The following is a 23,309-nucleotide window of genomic DNA, read 5'->3' on the forward strand; positions in this document are numbered from 1 at the left end:
GCAGTGTCTCTCCCCCTCTCACTCACTGCTCCTCTCTCCCTCACTGACACACCGAGCTGGAGGCAGAAGGGTTTGATTCTATCACTTCTTCCAACCACTCTTCCTCTTGCTATTCCACCCTTTATTTCTCACTCCCCATCATGAAGGAGAGAAGACTCCCCCAGCCTTTTGTAGCGAGGTGTAAACTGGTCCTGGTGGGAGACGTCCAGTGCGGGAAGACAGCGATGTTACAAGTGTTGGCCAAGGACTGTTACCCAGAGGTATGAGCTCTCTTTACTAGCGAAGTGCCTGCAGTTACTGTGGCATCAGTTGTGTTATTGTACAGTTCATTTAAGTAACTGTGATGAATTATTTTTGCCCTTAATGGTCGAAGGAGTTCATTGTCTTCCTGCTCCATATATTATACCTCTTACTCCAATACGGTTTGGTTAAGTGCTCCTATATTTAAAGCTATTGATATATGATATACGTTTTAACATATATTATTTCTCCCATGGCATGATTAATACTATATTGAATTGGTGTTGTAAAGAGGGGTTATACTTCCAGACTGTGAATAAACCAGTGTAAATAAGATAATTGATAATTGAGTTTTGATTATTTATTTATTGTGTCAATCACTTGAAAATAACAAGGTTGTTTAGAAATCTGAACATGTAATTTGTCTTTCATGTTGTATAATTAAACATTTCACACCTTTTGCTGTTGGTCAGCCTCATGATAGGCATTTGATCTCACTACTAAATAATGGATAAGTAGGGCTGGACAATAAGACAATATAATTTCCATCAATAGCAATATAACAAAAGTCGAATATATATATATATATATATATATATATATATATATATATATACCCAGCCCTATGAGTAAGTTAATTAGTGTTCATGTGAGTTTGTGATTTGAAATAAACAGAAGTATTAAATGCTCCCAAACTCTTGGTCCGTTTCTAGACGTATGTCCCTACTGTGTTTGAGAACTACACAGCCTGTCTGGAGCTTGAAGACCAGCGGGTGGAGCTCAGTCTCTGGGACACATCAGGTGAGGATCTTGGCTCTTTTTCTCTTTTTAATATGCTCAGAGTTTAATCAAACTGCCTCACGGAGAATTTAAAGCCAGCCAGTCTGTCAATGTTTTGCGTCTGGGCAGTGTTTGAAGCCGTCAGTTTCAGTACTGTATTCATAGGTTAATTTGTGGGACTTGTTTACCCTCCCGATGAGACAGTGAGTCTGGAGAGAAGCCCCTCGGCTCCTTTGTCTTACTCACAGTGTTGTTGTTTACACAGGCGTCACTATCTGTCAGTCCTGTTTTGATGCAGTTAAGCTCTTTTTCACTACAGTGTGAAATCTGGTCACAGTCAAGACGTTCCTTGAAAAAGAGGAGCAGGGAGTGAGTGGGACTCTTTGGAAACAAACCCTGACTGGGTTACTCATGAGCAACTGGGGCCCAAAGTACACAGTATAGAACACACATCATACTATTCTACACATGGAATCCTTCAAATGATTGAAAATTTCGATTAATTAAAGACTCACAGCCAAAGACAAACAGGCAGTCGAGTTTGACTAACATAACCAATTTAATTAAATATGTACTAAGTGTTAATTAACAGCTTTTTGTTTCGCAACATTAATTTGATTAGGTTTGTAGCTAATGATCATTAACTCCACCATGAAAGTTGTGTGTTTGTCTTTGTCTGTTTATTTGTTAGTGAGCAGCATGACACAAAAACGTGTTAGGGCATGGTTCAGGGAAGAACCCATTCAGAGTATGGTAGGGATCTGGATCAGGAGTCAGATCAACAGATGTTTTTTTCTTTAACATTGTGAGATTAATAAATGGATCTTGATGAAACAAATCAGAGGGAAACAGCAAATCCATGATTTTAGCTCAGGTTTAAGCAAAGTGGGTGAATGATTTGGAATCAACAAGATCAGACATTTTTCTCAGCTACATTTATCATAAATGCAGACTAGAAATTTCGTTTTTATGATCGTAAACTGAGTATCCTTAAGTATTTGACTGACATCTGGCAGCTGAAGACACGGTCTTGACCATGTATTTTCTACAATTCAAAATTCAAACATTTTATAACCCAAATGATCAACTGAATAATCCAAATAACCCTAAAAAACAATATACATATTAATCAATAAGGAAAATAATGTCACAGTTCTGCTCTGGGAATTTGGGTCAAATGTATAAAATGTCTGTTTTGCGTTGCTATATTTAAAATGTTTGGTACGCTGTGTGGATAGGTTGATATCAGTGGCCTAATGACACAATGACCTTAAACATACAGAAGCATTATATAAGTAGAAGCAATAGGAAAAGCTATTAGCTGCAGTATGGATTTCTTTCATAACAGTAGCGGCTGAGGCATTGTGCGCAGAGGAAGTGGAGCAATGCCAGTTGGCCTTCAGAGAGGAGGTTTCACAGGGGAAAGGGGGAAGCCTCATCCATGCAGGGGGTGGAAGTCTGTGGGCAAGTGAGTGTGTTTGTGTGTGAGTCCTGTCTTTCCATGTGTATATGTGTGTGTGTGTCATACAGTTGCTGTGAACAGAAGGCACAATTGAGGGATACTGAGAGAAAAGATATGCATGACCTCCTCCCTGCCTTATGGTGTGTGCTGCGTTAAAAAAACAATTATGTAACGGAGACCAACACTGAACTAATGTAGGTTTGTCTGTTTCTCTCCCACGAAAAAAAAAACTTTCTGGACAGTCACTGTTTCCAGGAAACATTACATAAGACCTATTTACATTTGCAATACAAATACACACAAAGTAAGAAGTTCACTCTCCGACTTTATGATCTTCATGACGTTGCTCCACAGGAATTATCGTGACCATTGTTGTATGGCCTTTAAAAAAACAAATACATGCAAAGAATGAATGCAATAGATTACCTTCTTTGTCATAATTAAAAAGAAATACACAGCAATTACTTCCTTTAAATAGCTTGAAACTTAAGTCTTGCATATGGTTGACATTTTACTTATGGGACTCTACTGTAAAATATTGCCATATTGCAGACAGCTGGCTCTGGCTAATCCTACACTACTGAAAATCATTTATTTTTCACTGCCCCTAAAAAATTGAACTTGCCAGTGACATTATAGCGCAACTGTCGTTTTGGAGCGGTGAAAAAGAAGCGATTTCCAGGAAAGGAAAATTGCAGTTTTGTCTGAGTGGAACTAATGTACTTTAAAGATGACATAGACATAGATCAGGGTTCTCGCCAGTGCCCGACCTGGCATCTTCGGCAGTATCAAAGGCATTTCTGATGCTGGTATTGGAACATCTCTACTATAAATGTTATTAAATGTCACGATCTTTACAATTCTCTTGAAACGTGGACGTCTTCAAGAATGATCTCAATATAAATTTGATCGCCCACCCGTACTCCTTCAGCTAATGTTTGCTCAACTGTACGGGTTGTGTGTACGTGCATATCTGTGTGTGTGTTTGTGTGTCCAGGCAGGGGGCTGCTGATGTGTGGGCGTTGGTAGGTGCAGAAGTTGTGTGCTCTTCAAATCTCTCTGCCTCCTCTTTCCCCAGCCTTACATCACCTTGGACAGTTATGTGACGGCTGCTTTGATTCCAACTAAAAGAAAAGTTATTGATAGATTTTAGTTGTATAAGTTGTCCTACTTTGCAGAGTTAAGTCAAAGAGTGCATAAACTAGAAGGGCTCGGTTCACTTGGCCATGATATTAAAGTAAAAAAACGCAATCATAACTGTCTCCAGAGCCAGACTCATCAAGATAACATGATTGTTAGTTAATTCCGGTTGAGGCTTATTAGAAGTATCTATTCCTGGTATAATTATATTGTCTTTTATTTGCGAGGAATGCTTCTGGTGCACATTTGGCCCCTGAGGACAGGAGCAGGAAATTAAATCTTAGTGTTGGTGTGTGGGGGGAGTGATTAGGTGGCAGAGGGAAACAATAGAGAGCGGACATCCTGTCAGTCTGTTTTTAGCACCCAAATCTTCCTGAGAGTTAGAAACCTTTCACAATACTGCATAGATGGAAATTGCCTTCACACCATGATTCACATTCTCATCACTAAGGTGTCATATTTATTATATTAGGGTAGAGTGTCTGAGTGAAATTTATCATGCAGAGGAACAGCGGAATAGTGCCTCTGTTGTGCAAATGGTGGATGAAAAAGATAAACCACTGGTTTATCAAGGCATGGGAATATAAAGATATGTCAGGTTTTAATTGTTTATGTCTAAGAAGTAAGAACATACTGACACCTTCAATACTGCAGCTATGAATGGAGGAGGCCAACATTAAAAACGTGCTGAACCCTTTTCTCTAATTTGTTTGATTGCAGCAGGCTTCACAAAACTCATGCAACTGCAATCAAATATTGGTGAACATCCAACAATTTGATGGCTTATAATCAAGATGTAATTCAAACAGATGATAACATGAAAAATTAAGCTAAAAAGGCTGCCATCTTGGGCTGGACCAAACAAAAGTCAATCTCAGCTGTCAATCAGGACGTTTCACACACATTTCTAGCGATCGAGATATCTTACCTTTTGGGGAGCAGTCATGGTGTCCATCTTTATTAACATTTGGTTTGGCAGGTCTGAATGTGTTTGCGATGTATGAAAGAGACGCTGATTCTATATTTTCTTCATGACAACAGGAAAATGGAGACATTTCTTTCATCTTTCTAAAAAAACACAAACTTACCTCTTTATCGGATATGTCCTTTCAGGTTCTCCATACTACGACAACGTCAGACCCCTGTGTTACAGTGACTCAGATGCTGTGCTCTTGTGCTTTGACATCAGCCGACCTGACACAGTCGACGGTGCCTTGAAGAAGGTATGTACATCTGTTATGTGAAAGCCACAGAATAACAACACTGCAGTGTTACATCTTTATTTAAGACTACGTCTCCATGAAGTTATCTGAAGGTGGCAGCCTCCTCGATCAGTGATGTGTGCTCCTCAATATATGATCTTTGTATTTCACATTTTCCAGTGACAGTCTGGTGATGTCTCTTTTTTTTATTTATTTGAAAAGTGGAAAGCAGAGATCCAGGACTTCTGCCCGAGCACACGGATCCTGCTAATAGGCTGTAAGACAGACCTGCGCACGGACGTGTGCACACGCATGGAGCTGTCCAATCAGAAACAGAGTCCCATCTCCCATGAACAGGTTTGTTCCATGACTACCCTTTCTCCCATAGAGTATGTATCTAGATATCTGTCTCCTGGTACCTTCATCTAGTCCAGCTCGCACTCATTAATTTCACATTCCTATATTTTCCCCCTCACAACATAGGGCTCGTCCTTGGCCAAGCAGCTCGGAGCAGAGGCTTACCTGGAGTGCTCGGCCTTCACGTCAGAGAAGAGCATCCACAGTGTTTTCCGTACCGCAGCTCAGGCGTGCATGAACAAACTCAAGCCTGCCAGTAAACCCAGCCCCGTCCGCCGCCTATCCAAGAGACTGCTCCACCTGCCCAGCAAGACAGACCTGCTCTCCTCCACCTTCAGCAAGGACAAGTCCAAGAGTTGCTCCATCATGTGAAAACTGCTGGGATCATGCTCATAAAGCAAGGACAAGCAGACTACTGTATACTGTAGCTGGTTCAGCAAAGGATGCAGGGTGTGCAAGGGAGAGAGAGCAACGATGTGGATTTCTACAAAGCCCCTCTCTCTCCTTTGCAGCCCAAACTCCCTCAACAACTTCAAAACCATCGCTACACTCTCTATATTCAACTCTGACACTGAGTTTTTCACCATGACCTGTCACCAGCAGTCAGCACAGAGACAGAGTGAAAAATGTTTGATGTTGAAAATATTTCTGATCAAATTAGATAATCTTGAACAAAGATTAGGCACTTGAAGGTGCAGAGCTGTTCTCCTCACTTAAAGGTTGCCGTGATGGAGTCAGCTCAAATAAGTTCAGTGCCTCCTCTTTTCTCTGGGGGAAGTGGTTGTAAACACTGCATTACCCTGATGAGACCCATTTGAAATTCTGAGAGTGGAGCCCTTTCCCATCCATCTTTTCATTTGAATGTCTCCTTAAGGTCAGAACATGGGCTGAGTGACTGGATGAAATGTAAAATCTGACATTGCAGGATAGAAGCGGACTGCGTAATTTTAAACAGAGGCCCAGCCGAAAAGCTTGCAGTGTTTCGTTCTGGAACTAAAGCTGACAGTGGGGAAAGAGTGGTAGAGAGACGGGAGGGATTTGGCAAGCAGAGTTTTCACTTGTGATGGGAGTACGACCTGCGAGCACATCTGAAGGAGCAACGTGACTTCACATTCACATGAGCCACTAAACAGCGTCGAGTGGACGTGCTGTGACAAAAGCAAACAGAATCTGGGCCATGAACATGTTTTATCAGATCCCCCATCACCACAGCAGGCTTAATTGTTCAGTGTTATTAACAATAAGTTTTGATTTTAGTGATGTTGCATCAATGATGCGTCATCTAACTACTCCCTCCAGCTTTAGCAGCTTAATGGATATCAGTTTTTAATACATGTTCCCGCAAAGAACTAAATCAACATTTCACAGTCTTTAAAAGATAAAACAATTGTTTCTTTTATACAAGTCAAACTGAGGTGGGTTTATTTTAATCTACCATAAAAGTTATTTGTTTGAATATGCTGCCTCATAGATATTTAAAGAGTAATAGTCTGTAAATTCGGACTCTCTGTGTCTATGTGCTCACCATGCTTCAACAAACTCCAGGTGCTGATGCTGCTCAACCTGAGTAATCATCTTCTCTGCTTCACACATTGTTCTTTTGCAAAACTTGGCACCTTCATTACTTTGGGTGTGTCATCCTTGTAGCAATCTCAGAGCCCATTGGCTATCGACGAATAACAAATTATCCTCTGCTTACAATGGCCAATATTTTGGGGCCTCCAGTGTAGACAGCAGATATTTGGGCCAAGACTTGATCTTCTATTCACCCAAAACTCTGAGCACTCCAACTCATTTCTTTTTGCACACATATTCACATGGGATATTCAGGATCTGTTTATAGAAATGATGCTAGTAGTGGCTAATGTAGCTTCGAGCTGCTAGCTTCAGGCGAAGATGGCTACAGAGGTCTGATAGGGTTTTTTTGACATGCTGTTCGTAGTAGTAGTATTCCCCAAGACTGGAAAACATGTCAGGCTCTGATGTGTAAAATTGGTGGAGTTCATTAACAGTTAATATAGATGCTCTTGCAACCAATTTCAGCCTTGATGCATTGTTGGCTTTAGATTCCAAGGACTTGGAGTCGGACCCAACTGTGCAGATTGGAACGATTCAGTGACCGGAAACTGACAGAACGAGGGTGAATATGACTAAGACTAAATCCCCTGACTTCAGTCTGTCATTGGACCGTAAATATTGTAATCAACAACTTAACGTCTTTGTTGAAACCTAAACTCTCACATATTTACCACAATTTACACCTGAATATCAGTTCTTGTGTTTTCTTTGCAAGATTGGCTGGTGTCACTGAGAGACTGCACCTGTCAACAAATACTAACTTTATCTAAATCTCTAATCCCAGCCATAGTAGATACTTAACTTGACCCCAATCTTACCAAAATCCTAACTAGTTGACTTGCCAAACCATACCAAAGATCTAACTGAGGAGGGTGCTACAAGAAACACAGTGTTAACAATAGTGAATGATTATGTGAAGGGGAACAGACTCTGACACAACACCGGCTCTGCCATCACTCCACAAGCACATTGCGTACAGCGTTATACCATTCTGGGTATTACCAACTTCTCCAGGGGCTTAAAATCTAATTCCAACCACATCTGCATCAACACCCAAAATGTCCCTGAGCTGACAGGATGGGTTTTACATTGAACTACAGGCCGGTCCTGTCTTAAGGTTTTTTCTTTCCGTCTTCCTTTTCTTTCTTTCTATGCTTTAAAATATTTTTGATTACATCTCTCAACTTCCCTGCAAAGTATTCCTGACATTTTCCATTTACAACAGCTTTTTTTCTGGATGCTTCCTCTTGCTTGTGGCTGTCTTCAATGGATTTGTAGCTGTTGATGTTGTTCTTGTATTCGCTTGAGTCTTCTGGCATTAGTGGCTGTTGACAGCTCAGCTAATGGAGGACTTGATGATTTGTAGGTCTGCACCGAGAAACCCGGACTTCTCTGGATGTACAGCACACTGGAATTTAATGTGTTGCCTAGCAACAGTGCGAGCAGGACTCCTGTCTCCCAGAGAGAGGGAGGGATGGCTCTCTGAGAGGGCGCCTCACCTTGTAGCATTAGACAGAAGAGCCACAGCGAAGGTGAGGTTTTAAATACCCCACACTGGTAGCAACGTGAGTGGGTTGTTGGAAAAAGCAGGTCATCCAAAACATTATTTCCCTTGCTCTGTCCAGAGAATCGTGTTATCCTCAACATCAATTTACATTTAGCATTTCAGGGTTCGATACATAACAAGATTCTTAAAACCACACATAATTAAATGTAATACTTTTTTCATACCAATAAAAGTATGAAGGAATAATCGCTGACAGAAAAGATATAGACTCGAATTGATAGATAATATGTCGCTTTATTTTCCTGTTCGTCCCAGAAAAATATATAATGGTAGAATTAATACTATTAATATGATTTGTGACCTGGTAAGGAACAGAAAATTAATGGATTGAATAGTAAATGAAAAATGATCGAAAGTTGTTGTAAAAGTCTCTGAGCTGATGATCTTCCTCACTACTGTAGCTAAAAGTGTGTTCTAACAGCCTCCTGCTGCACAGACCATTGTCTTTAAATGTCATTTTGGTTTACAGGTCTGTAACTGATAACTAACAGTCACTGCTGACTACAGCTGCCATAAGACAAGATTTATGATTTTTTTAATATATTTAATTATCTTTAATGTTTTGAGTAAATAAATGTAATGCTTTTTAAGACTTTGCGAGACCTGCACATGTCCTGAATTTTACAGTTTCTCTCTTGCTCATTTTGTTGATGATTTTTTGTACATATCCTTTTTCTGAAATCCACGGGAAAGAATGTTACTGGAGCAAAACAAATGTTTTTGTCAAGTTGCCTGTTAAGGCTTAAATCATTGACTGAATTCTGTATTTGTTATTGTCGTACATCATTTTCATCTTTAAATCTTTATTTAAATAAATATGTCTGATGTTCATTTGCAAATCTGTGTTATTTTTGATGAAGACATGGAGGATTGCTAAAAGAACTTGGAACACATGGAATATTTAACACTTTTAATGAAACATATCCATCGTTTGGAAAGACAACTTTGTCTTATACCATTTTAATTTTGCTTTTCAACATGTTTGTATTTTCTTCAGTCATGAGACAACACCAGGCTGCATCTCTCAGTTTCAGGGGTTTTATCAAATTAGAACAAATGGTTATTTGGGTAATTAAATCAAATTCAAACCTCCTTGAGAGAATCAAAAACTGATAGCTTCGCACCATGTTGTCTATTTTGTCTTGAGAAATAATGATAATATAGACTGTTCCCAGGCCATGGGCACAGTAGTTCAGTAAGGCCAAGATACAGATAACATATTGCGTCTAACAGAAAGGCTGATTGATTTAACCTAATTCCTGAGGGTCATTAACTATAGCTCTCCAAAACTGAATAAATAAGACTGAAATGCTTTTTCTGCACATCAGAGGAACTTTTTTTTGATGCAGTCTCTGAGGACTGTGTGACCTACAGTTTGATGACGGTGGCAGCTTCACAATATGGTGTCAAAACAAAAATGCCAAAAATAACACACTAACCAAAATAAACTCAACTGGCAAGTCTTTGTTACTCTGCTGTATCTTTACACGGATACAGGGAGGGGGTGTTACAGGCAATATTCAGATTTAGTGTATGATAGATATATCCGATCAAGCTAAACTATCAGAGTTTCCCTGTTAGTCGGGCATTTGTCTATTTGCCCAAAGTTTTGTAATTGTATACATTTTTCTCAGTTTACATCATTATGAAACAAATTTGTTACCAAGTGTCCCCACATGTTGATAGTTAAATGATACATCTTACATTAACAAGCTATTAAACATATGTTGCCAAGCAAGTATCAGTTAGCTAGCTTATAAGCAGATGGTGGTTTCCCTGACCAACTTTTAACCTGTTAAGTTGTTATTTTGTCTTTTAAAGATACTCAAAGAAAGATTTCCGCTACAGTCTTTCCCCCTAAAATAGACTTATGTCATGTTCTAAATAAACAAAATAGGAATAAAATAAAGACTGTAGAGTTTTTAATATGAAATAAAATGCATTTTCTCTGAACTTAACAGGTCGTCATAGTACACAGCAACAGCAGAGATGTCAATGGGGCTGCATTAAGAAGAGAGTTTGCATGTCCAGGATTCTATTGATAATCAAAACGAGACTTCATGTCATTGATACTGTGTGGATCAATCTGCCCACACATATTTGTGCTATAGAGCTCACGTGTGGTTAAGGCCACAATGGATAAAGTCAAGTAATTTAGAAGAAGAACAAAATATTCCATCAATAAAATTAAAAACTTAACTCCACTGCCACTACTGTCTCTTCTCCTTCCGTTCCTTATGTAACCAACCATCCTTCCCGACCTCCATGATCATATTTGCTTAGTCTTTTACTTGACTGATATCGACTCTTATCAAGAACTCCTTGGCTATGTACCCCTGCTCAGTGATGATATGATGTGGATAAAGTGGCTGAATGTTTGCCATTCCTGAACTATCACACACAGGATACAGCAGTGCCTCATGACCTCTTTATCAATTTCTTTTGTGCAACAGGAGAGGAGGAAATTGTCAGAATAAGCTCTGCATCACCGGTCTAAGATAAATTTAGTCTCTTGTCGACTCCAACATTGATTTTCTGTAGCCAGAAATGGAATAGTAGTTTGATGGTCTTTTGGATAAAGCGGGCTGCCGGCCTGTGTGTCTACACTTCTCCCATTTCTTATCTCTCTCCAGTTTCTCTGTCTCCCCGTCTCTCTTGCACACATTTATCTAGAATTGGCCCATGTACATTGCATGTCTCTGCAAATCAGATAAACCTCTGATGAAGGCACATTGAGCCTGTCATCCACGGTAGTTTGCTCCGAGGCACGATTACACTGTGTCTGGGATGTGGAACTGAGGCCCAGACATAGTTTTCTAAAGAAGACCCCACTTTTTTGGATGAGGCTTTTTGTGCTGGTTTTGAAATAAATATGTAAGACATGAGAAGATCGAATCATATTTAATATCCTCAGCTGGTCAACTTTGCTTATTGTAAGAAAAAATATTCTTGGCCGGGACAGTCATTCAAGTGATAACCCCTTTCCAGTCTTTATGCTAAGCCAGTGATACTCACTGGCTTAATAATCACAGAAAATACTTTAAGCAGCTACTTTATTCATACATTGAATACTAATAGATGTATAGGTCTATGGAAAACCACAAGTGTCATGGAAATAGCAATAAGGCATTTCATCATTTAATAAATAATTGTACAATAAAACATATGTATGAATACATTTGTTTACAAATTGATTTATAGATCCATAAATAAATTGACAAAATACAATTGTGGCCCTCCATACATACAGGCCAACATTGACACGTGTGTTACTGACATGTTGGATGTAGACTAATGCACAGGTCAGAATCAAGTGATCTGTGCAGTCTAGACGTTTGTCCCTTCCTCCCTGGATGGATGGTGCCTGCAGCAGTAGAGGATCAGGATTTGGGGGAAGGATGATTTCGGATGAGCAAGTTGTGGCATCTGAAACCCGTAATGGGGAGTCAGAAAAAAATGGTCACAGAGCAGCAGGGCTCATTACCACATAAGCGAATCATCTATCAGACATGGCAACCCTGACACACATGAAAACAGGCACATATGATGCAGTCTCTCACACACATTCGTTCAGCCAACCTATCAGACCTCTCCACCGCTGCAGGAGCAGAGCAGGAGGAAAACTGGCTCATGAGAGGATGAGCTACAGTATGCTGCCTGGTTACTGATGAGCTATCTGCAGACTGACGTATAGGTTATATTCCCCCAAATGCCTGAACACACGCACGCACGCGCACGCACACACGCACACACACACACACACACACACACACACACACACACACACACACACACACACACACACTATAACAGCGAGCTTTGCCACAGCTGCTCTGACAGTGTCATAACTCCTGTCCCTTAATGGAAAATTGGGTTGTATGTCAAAGGCTCAGCTGGGTGATGTGCAGGGGAAAGAATGTCCCATATGGTCGTCTGACTCTCCACGCTTCACTCCAGAGGACATGGTCGCTATGACAGGCTGTACGATGTCATTACTGCTGTAGACACTGGAAGTCATGACGAGCACGATCAAGAACCCAGTGGAGTTTGAGAAGGTGCATGCCGCTGCAATGGCCCTGAATGATGTGATTATCCCAAAGTCTGACCATAAGGAAGAGGAGACAGACTTTTGATCGCCATGTAACGTTTCTTTGTTTCTTTCCAATTAGAAGAATGGAAAAAGAGGAGGGGCTGGCCCATGCATATCAAACAGAAGACTCTAGCTCCTCAATATATTCTGTACTTGGGCACAAATGTGCACTTGGTCTCAAAGAAGAAGTGATTTGATTTTAGTGGTCAAAGGTCAAAGGCCAAGATCACTGGGACGTCACAAACCCCTTTTTCTTGTGAACATGTTATCTTAAAAACAGACTGAGAGAAGTCTTTCAAATTTGGTACGAAGGTTAACTTGGACTCAAAGAAGAACTGAGTAGATGTTTTGATGTAGGAGGGTCAAAGGTCAAAGTCACAGTGGTCTCACAAAACCTGTTTTCTGCCTCTCCAACATGAGATCTAGAGTCTGCCTTTATGGAATTTTGTCAAATTGTGATCAGTTTTCATGTGGACTCAAAGGTGACCTGGTTACATTTCAGTGGTCGAAGGTCAAAGGTGACAGTGACCTCATACTGGTCTGGATAACAAAATGTGTGTAGACCTCTTTATGTACAGTCTTTTGTTTAAACTGATACTGCACAGTTTGACAGAGGCATATAACCACAGGATGGTAATTCTAATTATAAATGTTTTTGTACTACTGTTTGTCTATATAATCCATGTACTGTTAAGAAATGTTGGAGATGAGAAGATCTACATGAGACTGATTTCTGTGTGGTTAATAACTCTTCAACCAGCAGCCCGTTAGCTTAGCCTAGCGTTATGAGTGGAAACAGCAAGCCTGGCTCTGTCAAAAAGCAGCACATATAGCTCATTGATGACCAACCATACATCTTGATTGTTCATTTGGACAGTTATGAGAGTGGTATTGATCTTCTCATCTAATTCTCAGCAGGAAAACAAATTAGCATATTTCCCAAAATGTCAAACTGTTCCTTTTAACAGCCTATTAGTATTTTCAAATAAAAGCTGTCAATGTATAATCATATTATGATGGATCACTCCGTCAGCCCTCTCCTGGACAAAAGAATGGAATACAGCAGCCAACATTGGCAGAAAAATAAGAATAAAAGCTGATTTTCTCGAATCGTACTGGACTTATTGAAGTGACGTCTTGTTCAATCAGTCCGTCGCTCTGTGTCTGACTGTTCAGCCCAAAGCTGCTGTGATGTGACAGGTTGAGGGGCAGGGCAGCTCGCAGCCTGTGATGGTCTGTGTGCTTTGGGCGACTCAATGAGGCACACAAACATCACCAGACAGCAGAGCACAGCCTTCCTATAGCCCTGAACCCTGAGGACTGGCTCACATTAATATTAACTATAATAAGCTGTATTAGCATATTGTGCATAATATGCTAGAAACGTAGTTTAGTATTCATTCAGTTAAAGCATCTGCTGCTGTACATCATGTTATTCTTTGTCAGTGTGTTTCCATTGTCTCTTTGTGTGACTGTGAGCACTGTGTTTGCAGCTATTGGCATCCATGCATTATGATGTACATGTGAACTGGTGTATGAATGTGTGTCAGTGTGTGCTGTGTATACTAAGCAGTTTATCATGTCTGCTCTGCATATTTTCTCCTTCCTCCCAAGTGCAGTGAGGTGAGCCATGTCCACACAGCCCGGTGCTCCGCACGGGTCTGCAGGAAAGATAAGACCCTGTGTGTCCCTACCGGAGGGAAATCGACTCCCCTGGTCTGCCTCCCCTCATACCCCTGAATTATGACTCTCCCCAAAAATCCCTGTTTATGCACATTGTTCCCCATCACCACACCTAACCCCCACTTCCTGCCCACGTGGGCCATTTGGCACAGCCTGGGGGCATGTCAAGAGTGAGTGCTCTTCTGGCTGCTTAATTAGACATCCACGCCAGACATGGGGAAATGTGCTGGGATGGGAGTCGAGGCAGGGGCGCATGAGGTGCTCGGGATGGGGGTTGACTGTTGTTATGAGCTGGGGGAGAGGGTTACAACTGGAGATGTGATGTGCACATCTGGAGAACAGCTAAAAGCAACTGTATCTGTGCCACCTAATCATGTGGTTCCAGCTAAAGTCTGTTTCTACAGCATGACTAACTAAATATTTCCTAATCAGTGGTGTGTATTCCAGATTATATCTTAAAATCAAAAGTATTGAGAGCGAAAGAATTGACCCTAAGCCACACTGTTTGTCAACCCTGTGAAATTGATCTCCTTGCTCACTCAAAGCCTAACAGTAATCAATGGTCAGCTGTTAGTGATCAGAATTAGGTAATAGTCAACATTACACAACGTTAGCTGAAGTCAGTCAAGCTTCCGAATCATTAACATTAGCTGTGACACAAATAAAACTTGTAGAAAGTTGGAGACTCATATGGTATTAAAGAAATGTAATTACCGCCAAGCAGGTTGCTTTCTCACCCCAGTCTGTTTGTTTGAAAGTATTATACAAAAACTATGAGACAGATTAACATGAAACTTCATTAGGGGATGTAGTACGGGTCAGGGAAGAACTCCACTCCACTTTAATGTGGATTTGGATCAGGGAGCGGATCCAGGATGTTTTTTTTTTTCTCACTTTCTATAACATTATAACATTTTGATGGTTCTTGATGAAAAAACATCAGGCAAATTTAGATGACTGACATCTGTCTGGTGGAGGTATGTGCTCTATAGTGTCTTCAAATACTATTTTTTCCTCACGGTCACTGAACTCACCAAAACACGAATAACTAGTTAAATGAAGTAACGTGTGAACACTCCCAAATTTAAATAAAGGCTGTTTTTCCTGTTCATTCAACATTTTCATTTATTTTGTTGTACTTATACTGCTCAATGTCTATGTAATCCATGTACTGTAAAGTAATTGTATGATATATTGAAAAAAATGGTTAGGTGAGAAGGAACAGTTGTGCAAAGGTATAAATACATCCAAATACCAGCACATATAGAGCTCACTCATTATTGTTGGTGGTTGAAAAAGAAATGTTTCCTTTTTAATCCATTTCATGTATTTCACAAAGTCAAATGGTGTTTGTCAGGCTAGTGTTTGTCAAACCCTAGCCACAGTTCAGTACATTAAATACAAACTCTGGCTTTTATCTCACCAGTTCATTGTTTTCATCCTCACTATCTTTCCCCCTTTGTGTGTGCATTTATTTCTTCATCCCATCAACTTTGATCTGTTCGTACTGAAAGCGCTTCACCTTCACAAGGGCTCCATAAATCTCTCTTGATCTCTCTCAGGATGAAGAGGCAGGTCCAGAATATGAACAAGCATCTAGCCCGTCTGGACCGTAGTGGAGCAAGGCATCATCTGAAACGTCTTTCATCTGTTTGCGGGAGCATGTACGCTCACACAGACACCAGAGGATGGTTTAGATTACAGGGAAAACAAGGTTTGGTGTCTGCACTTCCTGAATGTTAATATGCTGCAGAGGCTTTGTGTTTTAAGTGGTAGCTACTAAGCAGACAGACCTGTTTCATCATGGCTGCACTTTATAATCTGTGGCAAACAACAGACTGATAAGAGACTGTCCCACTGAATTATATAGATTCAGGAGGCGTCTTTCAGTCCCATCAATATAAATTGTTTCACTAAATGAACTCAGACAGACATTTTCCCTGTATTGATAATCCTTGATACCCCATAGGTTTTTAATTTAATTATAATTTTGCCTTCTTAATCTTTACATGGTGTTTCTTATCTACTCTATCTTATGATTGCATTTAAAATATCCCATTGCAATACACATTGAAGCTTTCGTGATACTTAACATAAACTCGGTTGCAGCAGTGGTGAGCAGGAACAGAAAGTGCCATATCACCCATATCAGAAGTCACAGTGAATTACCTTGAAAAATGAAGCCACACAACATTCACTGTGAAGGCAGACAAAATAAATATTTAAAAAATAAAAGAACGGAGTCTCACCGGTGAAGGTTGCACTGACGTTAGTTGCAGCTGGTTCCTCAATGTGGACCTTTTTCCATTTTACATCAATTCGATTTTCGTTGTTGAAACTTGAAATCTTCTTTGGGTTTGGCTGGGAAAATAAATAAACTGCATTACATGGGCAGGATTGGTATCAACGCACCATTTATATAATTTATCCCGGGCAAGATTAACCCACAGTTTCAGATTTGTAAAACCTTTATCTATACACACTATTGTGATTTTGATTAGAACAGGTCTGAAGTTAAATGTTTCCCCCTCCCCCACAAGCAGAACAAATGTCTGACACGTGAAACTGTATTTCCAAAAACATTTAACTTCTCTACGTCAGTCAAATCAGGATTTAACAAATGTACGTAGAGTGGCGTCTGATCTTTTACCTGGTTTCACGTGGTGAAACAGGGAAACCTTGTTCATGGCGTCACTTCGTGTTTGCTCGTGACGCTGTCGCCACCTTGTGCTCGAGATAGAAAATTATTTTATTTTTGTTCAGGCGTTTAGGTGTCCGTGTGCCAAACAAGCGAGGCCCTGAGAGGATCCGCCCGCATTGCAGGGAATTGTAGTTTGAATGCCGGTTTCCTCCCGCGTCTTCTCCACCCTGCCTCGAACTCCATACACTTCAACTCCCACAACCCCTTGCTCGCTTCAGCTCGTGTCGGGAGATATGGCGTCTGCTTGAAGCGTTGATAAATCGCAAATAGTTTGTTGACAAGCGGGAAAATGTGAGTTTTAATGTTGTGAACGACGCGTTGACCTTCTGGGTTTTATAACCTGCAAACATTTGACTCCGCGGAGGGTTTTACAAGTCGCTGTTTATTGAATGTGATTAGCTTTCTTGCTAAGTTGTTAGCTAACTGCTGGAGCTAGCTTGTTCACGATATTCACTGCATTAATTCTGCACAGGCTGAGTTACTTTATTTGATTTAGTTAACCACGTCTTGTTCGGGAAATGCCTTATTTATTTAACTTTTACATAAGAAGCTGATCAACCTTTAACTCCGTGGTGGCGTTTAAGCAGTGTGTGTGATAATAGAGCATCCACCCACAGTGTAAATATGTTTTCAACATGGTGTATTGAGTTGTCTACATTGCATTGGACAACATTCATCTTAAAACCGAATGTTAACCAGGCTAAACTACATTAAGCCATAAAGTAATAAACCTTTAGTTTATCAGTTCTTTTTTTGCACATATTTGCTTTGTTTTACAACTTTCTTGAGTTTCCATAATTTTGTACACATTCAACATTTCATGTCCACTTAAAGGAAGCTGAATATAGTAATTACGACTAGTGTACTACAACAAAAAAGTACAAAAATCCATAATTTAATTTAATCTGTCTTTCCAGATGGCAGCTGACTCCGCCGACAGGAAAGAGGCGGAATCCTCAGGGACCAAAGACAGAGAGAGGAAACGCAGCCGTTCACGAGACAGAGAGCGTAAACGCCAACGGTCTCGTGAAAGAAATCGCTCCAAATCTGCAGAGAGGTAACTTAAAAACTCATTTCTAACACTAACTCAAGCTCAGATATTAAAGTCTCCTGAATCCTAACAGACTGATGTGTTTCATTGTGACAGAGACCGTCGCATGAAAGACAAGGACAGAGAAAGAGACAGAGATAAGGACAGAGAGAGGGGCCGCAAGGAAAGAGATGGCCATCGACGTGATAAAGATCGTAGCAAGAGGTCCAGGTATGTGAATGCTGGGAAAACACAACTCTATGAAATGGAGACATATAAGATGTCATGTAATTACTGAGTCACTTTCTTTGAGCTAAATAAAAAGAGAGAATTTGCTTTAATTTAACAGCTTTACTCTGTGACATTGCCTACAGATGTCAAACAACTTTTCATTCAACTGTTCATTGACATTTCCAACCTGGACACAACCTTCAAATCAATGTCCAGGTTGTAAAAGGTTTTGATTACACCTGTAAAATGTGTCTGTCTCCTTTCAAAGGAGTCTCTCACCAAAGTCAAAGGATTCAAAGTTAAAGAGAGAGAAGGATATAAAAACAGAAGAGGAGGAAGATGAAAAAAACAAGAAAGAGAAGGTATGAATTTGATTTGAATGAATCTTTTGTAGTATTACATTGTTTCTGGGATTGTTTGAGTTTTTAATATTTGTCTCTTCTGCTCAGGCCCAGCCTCTGTCGTTAGAAGAGCTTCTGGCCAAAAAAAAGGCAGAAGAGGAGGCAGAGGCAAAGGTGAGAAGTTTCACAAAGAATACTCCCCCCCTCCTTTTTTTGACCCTAGATTGTTTTTCTTTGCTTATTTTTTACATTTTTTTCTTTTCAGCCCAAGTTCCTGTCCAAAGCAGAGCGAGAAGCCGAGGCTCTGAAACGGAGGGTGCAACAGACAGAGGAGAGAAGGAGGTTGGTGGAAGATGAGAGGAAGAAGAGGAGGATGTTCCAAGACATTGGGAGAAAAATGATGGGTGTGTATCAGCCTCTGGTCTGTTCAGTTGCAGACAGCCAGCATGATGTTTTATGTGGATAATAAATGAGACTGTCTGTTACAGAGGACCCCCAGGAAAGGGAGAGACGAGAGCGCAGAGAGCGAATGGAGAGAGAGAACAACGGGAATGAAGAAGATGATGGAAGACAAAAACTCAGAGAGGAGAAGGACAAAGGCAAAGAACTTCAGGCCATCAAGGTTTGTCAACTCTATTCTTTTCCACATGCAACTGTTTTTAGGCAGATAAATATCCCAAAAAACATTTGTAGTTATCATCTAAGACAAATATTGTTGGCAAATTTGAAAAACTTGAAATGTAAGGTGTAGCTGCCAATGTCCACTGGATAGGCAGCAACAGAGGATTGATTGATTTTGTTAACATCTAACCTTTTGCAGGAGCGTTACCTGGGTGGCCTCAAGAAACGTCGGAGGACTCGACACCTGAATGACAGGAAATTTGTGTTTGAGTGGGATGCCTCTGAAGACACGTCAGTCGACTACAACCCAATGTAAGTCAGCGTAAACGTCTTGTTTCTTGTTTAAAACATTATTTCTTGAATCAAAGGTTTTGTTAAAATATCTAAACAACACAATCTGTCCTCCAGTTACAAAGAAAAGCATTCAGTGCAGCTGTATGGACGAGGCTTCATCGCTGGCATTGACTTGAAGCAGCAGAAAAGAGAGCAGTCACGTTTCTATGGTGACCTGATGGAGAAAAGACGGACACTGGAAGAGAAGGAGCAGGAAGAGTGAGTAACCCATTGAAGTGATCAGCTCAAAAAAATAATGCAGTATATAATAAATAAAATTGAGAGGAAAGCTCAACTCTAAAAATGTGAAGTTTGCTTAACCTCCATCTCTAAACTATCCAACCTTTCTTCTTCGTTCAGGGTGAGACTGAAGAAGATGCGTAAAAAGGAGGCCAAGCAGCGCTGGGACGACAGACACTGGTCCCAGAAGAAACTGGACGAGATGACGGACAGAGACTGGCGAATCTTCAGAGAGGACTACAGCATCACCACCAAGGGAGGAAAGATCCCGAACCCCATCAGGAACTGGAAGGAGTACTCGCTGCCTGCACATATCCTGGAGGTCATCGACAAATGTGGCTACAAGGTCAGATCGCATCATTTACTGAAAACTGCTTGTTGTAAAAAAAGTATGCCGTAACCAGAGCATACGATGAAAATCTTTAGGTGAGTAACTTAATCGCTAATGATCCATTTTCCTCCTCAAATCCAGGATCCAACACCTATTCAGAGGCAGGCCATTCCTATTGGTTTACAGAACCGTGACATCATTGGTGTGGCCGAGACTGGCAGTGGTAAAACAGCTGCTTTCCTGATTCCTCTGCTTGTCTGGATTACCACCCTGCCGAAAATCGACAGGTAAACCACCTATGATCTGATAAACTCAAATAAACTCACTAATGAGCTTCTCAAATTGTTTTAGCTTCTATGTCTTTTTTACTCACATTTACATTCCTCTGCTTGTTGCAGGATTGAAGACTCAGACCAGGGTCCTTACGCCGTGATCCTGGCCCCGACTCGTGAGCTGGCTCAGCAGATCGAAGAGGAGACAATAAAGTTCGGCAAACCGCTCGGCATCCGTACAGTGGCTGTGATTGGAGGAATCTCCAGAGAAGACCAGGGCTTCCGTCTCAGGATGGGCTGTGAGGTGAAACATTCAGCAAATACACTCGTGTTTCTTGGAAGAATAGAAAAGAAACAGTAACAACATCATTTAAGTTAGGGTGTAAAGTTGTATCCAGAGCACAAAATGCAGCCTGTAAATCAGTAAGGTTGGTTATAGTAAGTTACTTTTGTGAATAATCTAAGGAATTAATAAACTTATAAACTTCTTTAACAAAAAGATATTTTCTTTAGTATCAAAGTAATAACACGCTAGTTGTCTGTCAGTATATCCATGGTTATCGTGTAAATTCTGTATATGTTTAAATGTGAAAACACATACACATTTAAAAACAGGGTTTAAAATTTAGCCTGCAGCTATACTGAGACATTGATTCATGATCTCAAAAAGGAGTAATAAGTAAGAATATCTGTCTGAATCACTTATTCTCTCTGTTCTTTTACCTCATCTATCAGATTGTGATCGCCACTCCTGGTCGTCTGATCGACGTGCTGGAGAACCGCTACCTGGTCCTGGGCCGCTGCACATACGTGGTCCTGGATGAGGCCGATCGTATGATTGACATGGGTTTCGAGCCCGATGTCCAAAAGATTCTAGAGTACATCCCAGTGACAAATCAGAAACCTGACACAGAAGAAGCTGAGGACCCTGAGAAAATGATGATGAACTTTGAGTCTGGAAAACACAAATACAGACAAGTATGTTTATCTGTTAATAAACAGGACTCTTCTGTAGGTGCCCAGCGCTCTCACGTCATTGGTTTTTAACTGTGTATTTGATTGCACCTTGCAGACGGTCATGTTCACAGCTACAATGCCTGCGGCTGTGGAGAGACTGGCCAGGAGCTACTTGAGACGTCCTGCTGTGGTTTACATCGGGTCTGCTGGCAAACCTCACGAGAGAGTGGAACAGAAGGTCCTGCTGATGTCGGAGGGAGAGAAGAGGTGAGTTGGACATGATGGCAAACTGTAAACACCAAACATCCATTTTATATCTGTGACATACTGAGTGTTTCTGGATTTTGTTTTGTGTGATGCAGGAAAAAGCTGCTGGAGGTGTTGTCGCATGGTTTCGAGCCTCCCATCATCATCTTTGTCAACCAGAAGAAGGGTTGCGACGTGCTGGCCAAGTCTCTGGAGAAGATGGGGGTGAGTCACTGGATTGGATCACATTTTTGTTGTTTGATATTTATCCTGAAAAAAAATTCAACTACTGGATGGATTGTCATTAAAATGTTAACAATTATTAATGGTCCCCAGAGAATTAGTACTGGTAACCTTGCACATCCCTTGAATCTTCCTCTAGGGCCAAAGCCCCAAGGCTTTGACCTTGTCCAATACTTGATTTTACAATTAAATACCTACAAAAACAATGACATTCCCATGAGCTTCAGCTAAAGTTTCTTTAGTAGTAATTAGCAAATGTTGCTAATCCTGCTAAACGGCCTCATGTGAGTATGTTTACGTTCAGCCTCAGAGGTCTCTTAGCATAGCTGTAGACTCAGCCTAGTTTTCATGTGGTGGATTTTAATCAAAACGTCCAGGCAGCCACAGAGAACCGCTCCCTGAACTCCCTGTCACTGAAATTGATTTGATAAAATATACAGCAACATTTAATCTGAATGGTTTTCTCCTCCTCACAGTACAATGCCTGCACGCTGCATGGTGGCAAAGGCCAGGAACAGAGAGAGTTTGCACTTTCCAATCTCAAGGCCGGAGCCAAAGATATTCTGGTGGCCACAGACGTTGCTGGTCGAGGTATTGATATCCACGACGTCTCCATGGTCCTTAACTACGACATGGCGAAGAACATTGAAGGTAAGAGGCCTCATTTTTACTCAGGACTCATTGTCTTTCTTTACTATTATTTTTCCTTCGACCTTAATTTGATATTCATTCTCGTTAAGAATAGATAAACAATGGTCAATACGTATAAATAATTACATTTGAATACCCATGAATCCATTGTTGTTAGTATTTCACTCTGTAACAAAGTACTCTTACCTCTATTCTCCTTCTCCTCCAGACTACATCCATCGTATCGGTCGTACGGGTCGTGCTGGTAAGAGTGGAGTGGCCATGACTTTCCTCACCAAAGAGGACTCGGCTGTGTTCTACGACCTGAAGCAGGCCATCCTCGAGAGCCCAGTGTCCAACTGCCCGCCAGAGCTCGCCAACCACCCGGACGCTCAACACAAACCGGGAACCATCCTGACCAAGAAGCGACGCGAGGAAACCATCTTTGCCTGATGTACCGATTCAGACTGTTTCATCGTGTTGTATCTTTACACATCAAGGGATTTTCTCTCCAAGTTAACTTTGCCAATATCTGAAGTTGTTTCTCACCTTGCCTCCCGTGTCTGTTTTTGTCTTTTATTCCAGTCCCGGACAGAAACTGACACAAGTGGTTTTAGAAATCCACAGCAGAGGTTTTGGGATGGCACAAGGGCATTTCAAAGGTTATGAATGTGACTCCATGATTACTTAGCAGGACACTGATAATGTTTGCTGTAAAGATACTGCCCTTCAATTACTATCAAATGTGATAAATGCCAGCGGGGATGTGGGAGTAGATGTATAGTGAGGACTATGTTGTGCATTTTTAAATTGAGCCTTGCCAATTATCAAAATCTGAGTTCCCTGTTAAAGAGACCAAGAGAGAAGACTTAAGAGATTTTCACAAATACATCAGCTGGCTAAACTGTAGTAAAATGTTTTGAATATAAACATTTGTATGAAGTGAATACAGAACGTTTGTGTGAAATCTGTTTCATCATCGTCCAAAGATTTACTGTAAAAAGACTAAACATCTGCAAGTTTGGTACAGAAAA

General features: G+C 40.8%; 2 protein-coding genes and 1 long non-coding RNA gene across 4 annotated transcripts; 2 read left to right on the forward strand and 1 right to left on the reverse strand.

Moving 5' to 3' along the window:
• Positions 1 to 10: 10 nt before the first annotated feature.
• On the forward strand, positions 11 to 9,165 carry LOC109635213 (rho-related GTP-binding protein Rho6-like). The gene is made up of 5 exons (XM_020096238.2): positions 11 to 260; positions 954 to 1,041; positions 4,736 to 4,845; positions 5,047 to 5,181; positions 5,308 to 9,165. Exons 1-5 carry the CDS (start codon positions 141 to 143, stop codon positions 5,551 to 5,553), a joined length of 699 nt encoding a protein of 232 aa, XP_019951797.1. The 5' UTR covers positions 11 to 140; the 3' UTR covers positions 5,554 to 9,165.
• Positions 9,166 to 11,211: 2,046 nt separating this feature from the next.
• On the reverse strand, positions 11,212 to 16,874 carry LOC109635116 (uncharacterized). The gene is made up of 3 exons (XR_002203116.2): positions 16,750 to 16,874; positions 16,349 to 16,460; positions 11,212 to 11,752 (listed from the first exon to the last, which is right to left on the reverse strand). It is a non-coding gene; the product is annotated as an uncharacterized lncRNA (long non-coding RNA).
• Positions 16,875 to 16,941: 67 nt separating this feature from the next.
• On the forward strand, positions 16,942 to 23,222 carry ddx23 (DEAD (Asp-Glu-Ala-Asp) box polypeptide 23). Of its 2 annotated transcripts, none has more exons than XM_020096179.2 (17): positions 16,942 to 17,091; positions 17,718 to 17,857; positions 17,948 to 18,061; positions 18,330 to 18,423; positions 18,511 to 18,576; positions 18,668 to 18,806; positions 18,891 to 19,024; positions 19,223 to 19,335; positions 19,432 to 19,575; positions 19,717 to 19,942; positions 20,069 to 20,214; positions 20,326 to 20,503; positions 20,935 to 21,177; positions 21,272 to 21,423; positions 21,519 to 21,627; positions 22,122 to 22,296; positions 22,505 to 23,222. In XM_020096179.2, the coding sequence occupies exons 2-17, from the start codon at positions 17,718 to 17,720 to the stop codon at positions 22,726 to 22,728; spliced, it is 2,397 nt and encodes a 798-aa protein (XP_019951738.1). In that variant the 5' UTR covers positions 16,942 to 17,091; the 3' UTR covers positions 22,729 to 23,222. The 2 variants fall into 2 exon arrangements, with proteins under 2 accessions (XP_019951738.1, XP_069382200.1); XM_069526099.1 differs by having other exon boundaries at positions 17,089 to 17,191.
• Positions 23,223 to 23,309: the final 87 nt, after the last annotated feature.

This window comes from Paralichthys olivaceus, chromosome 6, assembly GCF_024713975.1.
Source record: "Paralichthys olivaceus isolate ysfri-2021 chromosome 6, ASM2471397v2, whole genome shotgun sequence".
Classification (NCBI taxonomy): Eukaryota; Metazoa; Chordata; class Actinopteri; order Pleuronectiformes; family Paralichthyidae; genus Paralichthys; species Paralichthys olivaceus.